Source organism: Rhinatrema bivittatum, chromosome 9 (genome assembly GCF_901001135.1).
Source record: "Rhinatrema bivittatum chromosome 9, aRhiBiv1.1, whole genome shotgun sequence".
Taxonomy (NCBI): Eukaryota; Metazoa; Chordata; class Amphibia; order Gymnophiona; family Rhinatrematidae; genus Rhinatrema; species Rhinatrema bivittatum.
Window position 1 is genome coordinate 8,375,180 of NC_042623.1, and position 14,195 is coordinate 8,389,374.

At 45.0% G+C, this 14,195-nt stretch overlaps 1 protein-coding gene across 5 annotated transcripts in view; it reads left to right on the plus strand.

The window, feature by feature from the left end:
* DMTF1 (cyclin D binding myb like transcription factor 1) overlaps positions 1 to 14,195 on the plus strand; it is a 128,380-nt gene that overhangs the window by 5,937 nt on the left and 108,248 nt on the right. For 4 of the 5 annotated variants that reach the window (XM_029615216.1, XM_029615218.1, XM_029615217.1 and 1 more), the window contains exon 3: positions 11,127 to 11,249. In XM_029615216.1, the coding sequence (XP_029471076.1) occupies positions 11,127 to 11,249 (123 nt within the window). The remainder of the gene's footprint in view (positions 1 to 11,126; positions 11,250 to 14,195) is intronic. The other variant, XM_029615215.1, reaches the window with a different exon arrangement.

Here is a 14,195-nt window from a genome sequence, read left to right on the forward strand (position 1 = left end):
GCTTTATACTGTATTCTTTGTTCAATAGGTAGCCAGTGTAGTTCTGCTAGTGTTCCTGTAATGTGGTCTCTTTTCTTTTTTCCTGTCAATAATCTAGCAGCTGAATTTTGCAGTATTTGGAGCGGTCTTATGGTCGTTTGAGGTACACCTAGTAACAGGGCGTTACAGTAGTTAGTTCTTGCAAATATCATTGACTGTAGAACTGTTCGGAAATTTGCCATGGTTAGTAAAGGTTTCAATTTTCTGAGAACCATTAGTTTTGTATAACCTTCTTTTATTTTTAGTGATATGTGTTTCAGGTTTAGTTCGGGGTCTATTATCACACCTAGATTGCGTACTTTCACTGCTAATTCCACAGTTTGATTATTTTTTATTGCTATTGGTGTTTGAATTGGGTTTATATTTTTTCGTTCAAGGTGTAGGAATTCTGTTTTTTCAATGTTTATTACTAACTCCATCTGGTTTAGTAGCTGTTTGATTAAGTCTAGGTACATATTGGCCAGTTTGATCATTTCTTCAATTGTGTTGTCAATCGGTAACATCTGCGTAAATATAATGTATGATTCCCAGTCCTGCGAGTAGGTGGCAAACCGGGAGGAGGTAAATATTATTAAAAAGTGTTGTAGACAGGGCTGATCCCTGTGGCACTCCTGTTTTTAACTCTACTTTTTCAGATATTGAGTTATTGATTTGTACTTGGAAAAATCTGTTACTTAAGTATGACTTGAACCAGGTTATTGTGTTGTGCTGGAGTCCTATTTCCATTAGTCCTATTGATAAGTATTTCGTGTTCACTGTGTTGAAAGCAGAGGATAGGTCTAATAGAACCAGAATGTAGTGTGTTCCTATGTTGAAGCCTCTTAAGATATTGTCAGATAGTGATAAGAGTAGTGTTTCAGTGCTATAGTGTTTGCGGAATCCATGTTGTGCCAGATATAGTATGTTATTACTTTCAGGATGTTCTGCCGATTGTTTTTGGATTGTTTTTTCTATTCATTTTGCTATTAGAGGTAAGTTTGAGAAAGTTACTAACGTACTGTAAATAGTACAATGAAACTTATTTAAACTAGCAACTGCTGGGTGAATTTATAAAATGAATGAGACCTTGCATCAAATATTCTGATACGCTAGGGTAAAATCAGCTATTCTGGTTTGTTAGTTGGCTTTTCCACTGTCACCAAATGATGAGGCACAAAATAGTAACACAGCCGTTTTCCCACTGCTTGGCAGAGCTTGAATAACAGCCAGTTTCTTCCTGCTCATCATCAGAAAGGTAGAAACCATTGTGGCCTATATAAAGAAAGAAACTGTAAAAGTTTAATTGAACCTCACCATTTTTAGCTCAGAATGATTATTTAGCATTTAAAATCTGTGCATGTTACTTGTGCTTTTAAATTTTATCTGCAGGAGAAAAAGAAATAAAATATTTTGTATCCCAGACCTATCTACTTCAGTGCTCTAATGCTCACCATGTAACGCAATGAAAATCTTCAGAGGGACAGCCGTGTTAGTCTGGTGAAGCAAAAATGACAGGAGTCGAGTGGCACCTTTTATAGGCTCACCAATTTATTAAAGCCTGAGCTTTCCAGGACAGAGTCCACTTCGTCAGATGCATGGCTAGTACAGGAGGTAGGAAAATATGTAGTGATGGGGGGAGAGGATACAGAGGCACTGCTCTTCTTCCAGTGTAATAAATGCCTTTTCCTGCCAGCAATGTCCCTCTGCTGTCTACATAGGACAAACAGGTCAAGCCCTAAGGAAAAGAATAAATGCACATAAATCTGACATTAGAAATGTCAACATTCAGAAACCAGGAGGAGAGCATTTCAAGCTTCCAGGATATTCTCTGTCTGACCATAAGGCTGCCATACTCCTGCAGAGAAACTTCAAAGAGAAAGCTTCATCACCACCATACGGTTCACGTAAACTTCTTGACTCGCTGCAACAGTCTATGAACTTAACTGTTATTAGATCATTCTGTCTTTTCACACTTTACCTCAGTTGTAATTCAGATGGACTCTAGAGCTCTTTCCACATCCTGCCCTACAAATTCATGCATCTGATGAAGTGCACTCTGTCCTTGAAAGCTCAGGCCTCAATAAATTGATTAGTCTATAAGATGCCACCCGCCTCCTGTCATTTTTGCTACTGTGTAATATTACTGCACTGGGAAATATCTGAAGGCGAGTAAGGAAGCAATCCAAGATCAGAACCTCCTTAGAAGTGTAAATTACCCACAAGCCCGCAGGTAAAAGACTAACAGGCCGATGCAGTATCCATGCGGGAAAAACAGGCGCTAATGAATGAGCTCCCGCTTTCCTAACATGCACCCATCCACCTCTCCCGGGAGCGCGATGCAGTCGGTAAATGAGCCACTGGGGGAAACTGTACGTCCCTAGCGCCTCCTCAGCATCGGGCACGCTCGTAAAGTGAGCTCCCGCTTTCCTAACATGCACCCATCCACCTCTCCCGGGAGCGCGATGCAGTCTGTAAATGAGCCACTGGGGGAAACTGTACGTCCCTAGCGCCTCCTCAGCGTTGGGCACGCTCGTAAAGTGAGCTCCCGTTTTCCTAAACTGACCGCCAGCAAGACTTTTTTTTTTTTTCACGTTGTTGCTTTCTGTGGTTCCTCCGACTTAATATCGCCATCATATTAAGTCTGAGGAACCACAGAAAAGCAGTCTATTTTGTTTTTCTGTTAAACATTTGGGGCTCCTCAAGACTTAATGCCAGCTCTGGGACTGGTGTTAATTTTTGAGGGTGAAAATGTGAGCGTTGGGCACGCACTTATTTTCTACATAAGGGGGTACTAGCTAATAGTGTCATCAACATGGCATTTACATGTGATGAGCGCTATTAGCTACGCACTGGTTTGGACGCGTGCTTTGGACACGCTGATCTCCTTATTACATAAGGGGTTATGGACGCATGCCCAACCGTGGGTTAACCTGTACATTAGCCTGAGCGCACGGCATTGCATTGGCCTAATAGAAAGGATAAGAGCTAGAGATATAGCTGCTGAATGGATAAGCTTACAACATGTCCAACAAAAACAGATTATTAGAATTATTATTATTTAGAGTTTCTTCTATACCGATAGCTGTTTGCACATCGTATCGGTTTACATATAACTAGGAACATTTAGGCGGAGCCATTTACATATAGGCAGAGCCCTTACATGGAACAGTAACAACTATAAGAGGCAAGGAACAGTAGAATAACTAAATGTTAAATTCGAGGAGCTATGTGTTACATATAAAGCTAATGAACTAGAATGCTAGATAAGGTGAACTATAATACAAAATGTACAGCAGTTCATGGTAATTCCAGAGCGAATAACAAAACAGGAGTGAAACAGCAAAAGAGCCTTTATGTGCACCAAGATCGTGTATTGAGGCAGGCATGGGAAACCTTTCTGAGCAAAAAACTGTGAAAATAAAGTATTAGACCCAACAGAAAGCATCTCCTTAAGGATACACCAAGCCTGTCAATTTCCATTAGAAGCAGCAGTTCAACAGAGGCAGAGGTTTCTCTTTCCTGGGTATGCACTGTAGCTCTCTGTTAGTGACGTGGTACGGCCCCTTTGGAGTTAGACGTCTAATGAAAGATTGAGCCTTTGCGCTGCTTGATTCCCGCTGGCTCTGCCCTGCAGAAAGCGAGGCTGGCTGATTGGCCTGGGGCATGCCAGATGGAGAGTAGACAGAAATAGACCAAGGAGAATAGCTTCACAGTTTTCCTCTCCTCTGCTGGACATCTTTTCTCTGAGGGCGATGTTCAGATTTTATTTTTTTTATGTGGGTAAATGTACACTGTGTGTGTACCTGCATTCCCTTGCTGGCCTGGAGGTTTAAAACTTGCCCCCGTGCCAGAAGGGTTGAACATAGCTGAAACAGTTTGGGCTTTTTTTGATCTATGAAATGCTTTAACAATTGCATAAGAAAATGAGGTGAAACCGTTTTGTGGCATTAATCTGCATGCAAAACCAATCTAGAAATGTTTCCAGCATCTCCTTAGATAGAGATTACAGCATTAGTCCACCAAAACTGACACTGGGGAAAAAAAAAACCCTGCAAGTGACTGGGTAGAGCTGATGTGCTTCTGAGGATAAAGAATGCTTGACGAGGCTGTCCGAGAAAGCTTGATCTTACAACAGTGCTGAGTATAATAAACACATGTTGTTTATTTAGAGCTTTTTTTTATACCGACTTTCTTGATACAAATCAAATCGGTTTACAGAGAACTAAGATCTTAACAAAAACAATAGCAATAACACTTAACATGTTCCATTTCCTCCTGCTAGACCAGCCCATTACACTTGGGATTTTCCTGCTCCTCAGCTGCAGGAGACAGAGGGCATGCCCCTTTCATGACCTTATTCTCAACTATAAGAGAGGAGTGGCTGCAGGACCTTTCCAGTAGACTCTGTCTCCTGCAGCTGCAGACAAGTGTAGACTGATTACAACAAAGCCTCCCAGAGCCAGGGTGTGGCTACGGCCTGGTTAGAGCCCTTAGCGCCTGGGTTAACAATCCCCAGTTGAGCAGCCTTTCATGAAGGAACCGGGTAGAAGCAGCTAGGAATGGATCCCTGCCTCCTTAGGGAGCTGTGGATCCCCCTTTTATTTAAAAAAAAAAAATGAAATAAAAGGGAGACCTTGAAGTTTTCTCTTTCTCTCTTTTCTCGTCTCCCTTCCTGATCTCTCTGTTGGCCTTCCTCCCAGGTTTGCCTGGGGAGAGGGGGGAATATAGGTGACTGGGGGGGGGGGAAAAAGAGAGAAATAGTGTGGGGATGAAAGCCGTGGCAGAACAAAGATCCTGGCAGGCTTGAGAGAGTCCCCCTGATGGCAGCGAGTGCTGCAGTTTGATGATGCAGAGGAATTGGGAGAGGGAGTACAGAGTGCAGCACACTATGTTGCTGTTCTTGCTGCTGTGAAAAACATAGCCCTGGAGGCATTCCAATGCACAGGCTATTTGTTTAAAAAAAACAAAACATATATATATATATATATATATATATATATATAAACTCCTTTTGCCAGGCATGTGATGGGGGGGCCTGTGTTCTACCCTCCCTGGGTTGGCCCAGTGAGGACCTTCTCAAGTAGGAAAAGGTCTGGGGGAGGCCTTGGAGCCAACCACATGCCATCTATACCAGGGGAGGAGGAGATGATGCCTCCAGGCCAGCCAATCCCGGTAATGTCCCTAATGGAAGGGGACTCCGGGGAAGATTCTGCAAATACATTTCTTTACCAGGGGCTGGGGCTGGGGCTGGGTTGGACCCTTCGAGGGGCCTGATGGCAGCACATCCAGTGGGATTCTCACTGGGATTTGCACTGTTAATGCACCAGGCCACCTGTGCTAGGCGGAATCCCGGTGCTATGGTGGGATCTAGCTCCCTGGGTCAGGGCTCAGCTGATAGAAGGCATGGGGCCCCTAAACACTTGAGAGACGCCCTCCCAGGCAAGCCCTCACCAGCATTAACGGCCACCCCAGACTCCATGGAAGAGCACTGGTGTCTGCTGAGGAAGCAGAACTTAGCAAGCCCAAACTCTCAGGAGGAGGGGCAGGACTCTTCAGAAGAGGAGAGTGCTTCAATAGTAAGGTTGGTTTGTAGAGAGGAGCTGTGATGGCTGTCATTAAAGATCTCAGGCCCCAAAGTGGAAGACCCCCTTCAGAAGACGACCCCATCCTTCAGAGAATTAGGAGGCCATAAATGGCCTTCCCCTTACATGAAGCCCTAAGACAAATGTTGATGGCAGAATGGGGAGCTCATAGGAGGCAGGTTAATGGGGAAGTTGTACTCCCTCCCTGCAAAGGAAAAGACCAAACTTTGGTGAATATCGAGGGTGGAGGCGCGAGTTTAGGCAGTAATCTACAGAGCCACCATTCCAGCTGAAGGTGGTACAGCCTTCAAAGACCCTCAAGATAGAAAAATTGAGCCAGTTTAAAGCAGACCTTTTCTTTAGGGGCTATGACAATTCAGGCCTCGGTTTCTGGAGGCTATGTTGCCTGGGTAGAATTGCACTGCATTTAACAGTGGCCTGAGAGTCAGGAGACCGCACAGCTGGAGTTGAGAGTAGCCTTTCTGGCAGATGCAATGTATGGCCTGGTTAGGCTATGCCTTAGGGCAGTTGTCTGTGGAGTGATGGCAAGGAGACTCATGTGGCTCTGAAACTGGGTAGTGGACACTGCATCCAACTCGCATCTCGGTAAGCTTCATTTTGGGGGGGGGGGGGGGGGGGGAGGATACTGTTCAGAGAAGATTAAAAAAAAAAAAAAAAGGCCATTGCAAGAGTAAAACAGTCTCACAATGGGGCATGGAGTAGATCCCAGTCCTTTCAAGGTGCCAAGCAATCAAGGGCAGACCCACCTGCAGCCGCAGGTAGCAGTTTGCCTCCATAGTAAGATCCAGTGTGTCCCCTCTAACAGTAATCCCAGTAAGCAGGCACCTGTCTTGGTATTATACAGAGTGGACCCAGATCAACATGGACCAATGGGTCCTAAATACAATTTTAAGGGAGTACCTGCCCGAGTGTGTCTCCCCAGTACCAAATGCCTTTGATTTCTCTGTGCTCATCCCAGATCAAAGGAGAGGTGATAAGAATGACCCTCCAAAAGCTGGAAGCTATAGTCCCAGACCCTTTCCAGGAAAGGGGGCAGGGAACATACTCTATTTTGTCCTGTCCTAGACCTAAAAGGGGTCAACATATATTTGAGTATGCCCCACTTCAGAATGGAGACTCTCTGTTTGGCCATGGCAGTGGTAAGAAATGGGAGAATTCCCGTCATAACTGGATCTGGCAGAGGCCTATCTCCATATACCCATCAGGCCTTCTTGCTGAAACCTTCTTCATTTTTGCCTTCTAGGCCAACACTGTCAGTTCCAGGCCTTACCCTTTGGGCATGCAACTGCCCCAAGGACCTTTACCAAGGTCATGGTAGTTGTGACAGCAGGATTACACAAGTAGGGGATAATAGTTCATCCCCCATTTGAACAACTGACTCATCAGAGCATAAATCGCCCAGAGACCTGGTAGTCTGGCTTCTAGAGAGGCAAGGTTGTATGATAAACCAGGCAAAGAGCAACCTAGAATCTTCACAGTAGTTAGAATTCTTAGACGTCCTTTTCAGCCCGGGTGAAGGATGTGTGTCCTACTACCCAAGAAATTTAATGATATTAGACCAAGTATATATGACAGCTGTCATATATTTAATCTCCTGGGCCAGGGCACATACACATCTGTTGCCCACTGGTCACCAGCCTCCAAGAATGCAGATGTTGCCTATGAGTTCCCTGGGTGGTGAAGGAGAGTCTGGACTGGTGGATGGCTCCCTCCAACTTTGTAAATAGGGTAGACCTAGAACCACCCGATTGGGTCATTCTAACCACAGAAGCCAGCATAATCAGGTGGAATGCACATTAGCAGGGCCAGCTGGCCCAAGGAAGTCGGAGAAGGACCTTTGGCCAAAAAACAGATGGGAAGTAAGGGCCATCAAGTTGGCTCTTCATGCCTTCTAATCAAGGATAAAGGGGCAGGCAGTCAGTCCTCTCAGACAACACCATGGCAGTGATACATGTGAACAACCAAAGAGGAACTCACAGCCCCAGGCTTGCTGATGATGTGAGCAAAGAGTAACCTACCTCAGTTGTTAGCATCGCACATTACAGAAGGGAAAAATGTGCAAGCCAGCTTCTCAACAGGAGCAGTGGACCCAGGAGTAGCAGAATTCAGCCAAGAGGCATTCCAAGCAATAGTTATTATTTATTTATTTATTTATTTATTTATTAAAGGCTTTTCTATACCGAATTTCTTGATACAAATCAAATCAGCTCGGTTTACATCAAACAATTAGGAACTATAACCAACCAAACAGTAAATGCAATTTGAAGGAGAGTAAAGTTACATTATAACAAGGATGTATAACTTGGAGGAGGAAAAATAAGAGGGGGACGAGAGATTAAGATATACATTGGGGTATGCGAAGGTGCAGATAGAGTGCAATAGTGCAGCAATGGGGGCTGCCAGATGTGGACTTAATAGCAACCTGAGCCAATGCCAAGGCAGGCTGGTTCTTCAGTTGATGAAAAGAGAGAATCCAGTGGGATAGATGCCGTTATCCAACCTTGGCCCCAGGGCAGGCTTTGGGATGTATGCCCACCTTTTCCTTTGATAGGCAAACTGATAAAGAGGATATAAGATCACCCCTCTGAGGTGATATTGATAGCCCTAGATTAGCCAAGGAGGCTGTGATATGCATATCTAATAAGGCTTCTGTTAAAGACCCTCCCCCACTCTTTATTGAAGCTCCCCAGAAATTAGGGGCTGCTTGGCAGGGTCCGATACTGATGGAAGACCCATCTCTATTTTGTCTTATGGCCTGGCCCTTGAAAAGGCACAGTATAAAGCAGAGGGTACTCCCAGGCAATAGTGGCAACCATGCTGAAAGCTTGTAAGAACTCAATCTTTATAGCTTTCATTAGAGTGTGGAAGCTATTCGAAGCTTACTGCCAGGAGATTCATGGAAGGGCGGACATCTTGTGAATACTAGACTTCTTGCAGAAAGGTTTGGACAAAGGCCTAGCGTTCAGTTCTTTTAGGGTGCAGGTGGTGGTCATAATCCTGCTGTGGGGGCCGTATTAAGGGTACCCAGGTAGCTGCACATCTGGATGTGGTGTACTTTAAAGCGGTGAAGCGTATTCGACCACCCTTCAGATCAGATGTTCCTCAGTGGGATCTTAACGTTGTCATTAGAGCATTAATAGGGGCATCCTTTGAACCCTTGAAGCAAGCATCCATTAAGAATCTGTCATTAAAGATGACCTTTCTGGTAGCCATCTGCGCTGCCAGATTCATTTCAGAGTTGCAGGCCCTCTCATCCAGGGAGCCTTATTTAGTAATTTTGCCTCACTCATTCATTTTCAAACTGAAGGTGGTATCTCCATTCTTCTGAATTAGTCACTGCCAGCATTCAGGAGGGAAGGAAGAAGGCTTTCGACTGGACATGTGCTGTATAATAGTAAGATACTTGAAGGTTACAAACCCTTTTAGGAAATCTGATAGGCTGTTCGTGCTGTTCGGTGGACCATGAAAAGGAAAAGTGGCCTCTAAGGCCATGATAGCGAGATGGATCAAAGAAGCCATCTCCTCGGTATATATACTCAATGGTAGGCAAACACCAGTGGCGCTCCATGCACGCTCTGGAAAAGTGGCCTCTAAGGCCATGATAGCGAGATGGATCAAAGAAGCCATCTCCTCGGTATATATACTCAATGGTAGGCAAACACCAGTGGCGCTCCATACACACTCTACAAGAGCGCAGGCATCTTCCTGGGAAAAAGCATCATCAATCTCCCCAGGGGAAATCTACGGGGGGCCACCACTTAGTCATCTCTCCATTTAATTGTCAAACTCTACAGGCTTGACCTGCAGATGAAGAAAGAAATGGCCTTTGGTTTCAGGGTATTTAAGGCAGCCCTGTCTTCCTTCCTTCTGCCTGGGCTAGCTAATGTATCTCTCAAATGTAATGAACTGATTTATTTATTTATTTAATTTTATATACCGACAGCCGTTTGCACATCGTGCCGGTTTACAAGTAACTTACAACCATAAGATATATAGGCAGAAGCCTTTACAAATAACAGTATGTAACATAAATGCAGTAACAGAGCAAGAAGCTAATGCAGAAACAGAGCAAGAAACTAAATAACTTAGGGAGGGAGGGGTAGGGGTAGTCATGACAAAGGGGGGGCGGGGGGAGGGTGAGGACAGACACATGGGGATAAGATATGTACAAGGGATTCTGGCAATAAATTGATATGTATAATGGTTTTATACAAAGTTGTATAGACGTGAAAACAAAAGTCATTGGGGTGAGGTGGTAAGTGTGACTTGTACTAAGTAACATGTTTTAAAAGCAGGAAGTTAAGTGAGAGGTTTGTAATTCCTTAATTAGATTGAGGGGTAGGTGTGGGGTGTAGGTCATGATGGGGGGTGTTAGTGAGAGAAGATGAACGGGTAGGGTTATTGGAAGGTGAGGAAGCTGATTGGGGGTAAGCTTGGCGGAAGAGCCAGGTCATGATGTAGGTCATGATGGGGGGTGATAGTGAGAGAAGATGAACGGGTAAGGTTATTGGAAGGTGAGGAAGCTGATTGGGGGTAAGCTTGGCGGAAGAGCCAGGTTTTGAGTTTCTTTTTGAAAGTGGATGTGGAGGTTTCGGTACGAAGGTCAAGAGGCATAGAGTTCCAAAGGGAGGGGCCTGCGAGGGAAAGGGCTCTATTGCTGGTGGAGATGAGTCTTGTGGATTTTATGGAAGGGGGAATAAGAGTTCCACGGAGGGAGGAACGGGTGGGTCTTGTGGAGGTACGAGGGAGGAAGGGTGGGTTTATCCAATTGTAATGTTCGTTAGTAATACTTTTGTGGATGAGGGTGAGGGTCTTGTAAATGATTCGTGAGTGTATGGGGAGCCAGTGAACTGATCTATCAGGAGGGAAAGGAAAATAAAATTGTTCTTACCTGATAATTTTCTTCCCTTAATTCCTGCTAGACCAGTCCAGGCCCCACTCAGGAATACAGGGACCACAAAAGAGACATCCGAGGAAAACTGTCTCTCTCTGTCTTTCTCTTTTCTCTTCCCTCTTTGCCTTCCCCGGAGAAGGGAAATAACCTCAAGGGATGACAAAATAAGGAAGAAGAGGGGTAAGAATGTGGTCCTTGTCCGGTTGCTTTGGCGGGCTGTTGGCAAGGGCCTGTGGCCACTTCCCTCTTGTAATCACGGAAAGGGTGTGCCCTCTGTCTCCAGCAGCTGAGGAGCAGGGACATCCCAAGTGCCATGGACAGATCTAGCAGGACTCAAGGAAAGGAAATTCAGGTAAAAACAATTTTGCCATCTATACTTTGTTTTCCACGTCAGAGTGCAGATGATTAGTAACCCGACTGGCCCTGGAGAAACTTGGGAGATTCCTTTTACTGGACTAGCATGAGAATTATCCTCAGAGGTAGTGCTTGGGGTATCTTCCTCAGATTATCCACTTTAGCTTCAATGTTACTTGAACAACTTGCTGACTGCATTTGGGTGTGTTTGCCACTGTTTATTGGAAAGGTCTTGTTTATATTTCCTTTCTCACCAGAAGCTGATGAAGTAGACTCGGAAGACAGTGCAGAACCCCCACACAAGAGGCTTCGCTTGTCATCGGAGGATGAGCAGAATATTGATGACGCCACCCCCTGCATTTCAGTTGTTGCGGTTCCAAGTAAGTCCTAGAACAGGAGGGAAGATCCAGCTTCATAGTCCTTTCTCTCTCTCGGAGATCCCCTGTGCTTGTCGCAGGCTTTCTTGAATTCTGATCCTGTCCTTCGCTGGGAGGCGGTTCCATATGCACATAGACTTTTCTGTAAAGAAGTACTTCCTTAGATTACTCCTGAGTCTACCCGCTCGGACCCTCATTCCAGAACTCACTTTCTGTGCATTTATTCCTTGCAGGTATTTAAATCTCTCTCATGTCTTTCCTTTTCTCCAGGGTTTATATCTTTAGATGTTTCTGTCCCCCATATACTTTATGATAAAGACTATTGACTATTTTAGTAGCTGCCTTCTGGACCAAATCTATTCAGTTTAAATTCTTTTGAAGGTATGGTTTCCAGAACTGTACACGTTTCTCTAAAAGAAGTCTCCCCAGAGATTTATGTAGCAACAGTATCGCCTCCTTTTTCCTGCTGGCTATTCCTCTCTCTGTGCATCCAAACATCCTTCTGGCTTTTGCCATTGCCTTATCTACATGTTTGGCCATGTTGAGATCATCAGATAGTCACACCCAGATCCCATTTTTATTTTGTGCACACAATTTCACCCCTTGAGTATTTACAGCCCCAATGCATGACCCTGCATTTTTTTTTTTTTAGCATTAAATCTTAGCTGCCAGATTCTAGACCATTCCTCAAGCTTCACTAGATCCCTCCTCATGTTTTCCAATCCTTACAGTATATTTTCTATGTTGTAGAACATAAGTTTGCCATATTGGGTCAGACCAAAGGTCCGTCAAGTCCAGTATCCTGTCTCCAACAGTGGCCTATCTAGGTCACAAGTACCTGGCAGGATCTGAAGAGGTAGATAGATCCATGCTGCTTATCCCAGGGGTAAGAAGTGGATTTCTGCAACTCCACCTTAATAATAGTTTATGGACTTTTCTTCCAGGAACCTTTCTAAACCTTTTTTAAACCCAACTACACTAATAGCCTTCACCACATTCTCCAGCAACGAATCCCAGAGTTTAATTATGTGTTGAGTAAACAATATTTTCTCCTGTTTGTCTTAAATGTATCAGCTAGTAACTTCATTGAATGTTCCCTGGTCTTTGTACTTTTTGAAAGAGTAAACACCCAATTTGCGAGAGAACTTCCAGTTATGCTCTGAGGTGGACGGACGTGTCTTGCTGAGCTCCCACGGGACCTACTTGTTAATATGCACTTAAATCCTTCGATATTGCCCTGAATAGGCAGTCATGGTACTTAGTAAACAATCTAGTCAGAGCTCTATCCCTGAGCTCTGGTCCGAGAGTTGCTCAAAGCTTTGGAAGGTAACGGGAGATGAATCGCTGGCGCGGGAGCAGGCAATGGTGCGTCCCCTTCTCGAGGAGGATTTAATAAGTGCTGAGGGCGGCCCAGACCGGGTCACTGATCTCTTGGAAACATTTAGAGCGTGGTTAACTCGGCGCTTAGATGCGCGGCTCAGTGTAGTTGTTGACAAAATGGCACAGCTTGTGGAAACGGTCGCAGAGCACAAGGGCTGGTTAGAAGATGCTGACGCTCCCATTTCTCACCTGCAGGGCCTTGCTTACTTCGGTTTGGAGAAATTAGAGCGCCAACCCACCGTGGTTACTAGTAAGCCGGCTGGTCTAGAAAATAGAGCCTGGCGAAATAACATGAGTATCATCGGCCTCCCGGAAAAGACAGAAGACAAAGCTGTAGTTCACTTTGTTGGGCATTGGCTCCCCAGCTTCCTGGCCTGGAATGTAAAGATGGCGTTTTTAAAATCGACCGGGCACATCGAATAGCTGCACCGCAGCTGGCTCGGGAAGGACTGCCTAGAGCTCCATTAGCCTGCCTTCATAATTTTTCAGATAAACAGTGGATCTTAAACTCAGCAAGCGAGGCAGGATTGCTCTCTAGTGCTGGAGCAAAGATAATGTTTTTTGCTGATTTCTTGCCTGAACTGCAAAAAACAAAGGCAAATGTTCAATGCCATTAAGTGAGAACTGGGGAATTTGGGCCTTCCGTATGCCATGCTGTATCCAGCTAAACTAAAGGTTACTGTTAACAACAAAGTGATCATCTGTTCCACCCCTCAAGAGGCGGCGAAGCTTTTGAAGGAAGTAAAATGACGAGCCGGCTCCTCGGATAAGTCCTGAGTGCCTAACGTTGATTTTTTTTTTTTTACCATCTTTATTATCTGCCTGTAACTTGCAGTAAGGTTTCTTTATTTTCTGCATTGGCCTGGGCCCTGCGGGTGGATTGTGGGACAGAACACCTTGCATTTGTCAGAAGTTTGGAGTTCCTTAATTGTTTTGGTCACCTGTATTTTGCTGGTGCATGCTAAATCTGGCTGGAGATCGACGTGGATAACAGCTTGGCGCCACTTGTTTGTCATGAAGTCGGGCTCACGAATGCTCTGCAGGTATTCCTGGTTAGAGACTTTCTCTTTCGTGCGTTTGACTGGATGAATTGAGGTGGCTGCGGTCTGCGTCTGCGGTACTGAAGCCTTCCTTTGGATACTGGCCAGCTGGAGATTGATTTTTATTTTTGGAAGACTGATGATTTTTGGAAGTTTCTGATGAAAGGCTTTACAGCAGGGGTTGGCATCTGCGTATCATTATACAGGTGGTTTGGGGGGTTGAAGGGGTAAGGTGGGTTCTCCTGCAGGGGTTGGACCCCCGGTCCCGATTAGTTTCCCACTGGGCTGGGTTCTGGCCATGCAGTATTTGGGGGATGTGGGTTACCTGGGAGACTAGGTGTAACCCACATCCCCCAAATGTTGGGTAAGTTTTGTTGTGCGGTTTGGGTGGGTACAGGAGGATTATTCAGATAGGGCTTGGGATGTGGTTGAGAGGAGGGGATTGGTTATGGGAGTATGAGGTATAATCAGCACATTTGTACAATGCTTAGGGCGCTATATATTTTTGGAGTTTATACAGGCACAAGAG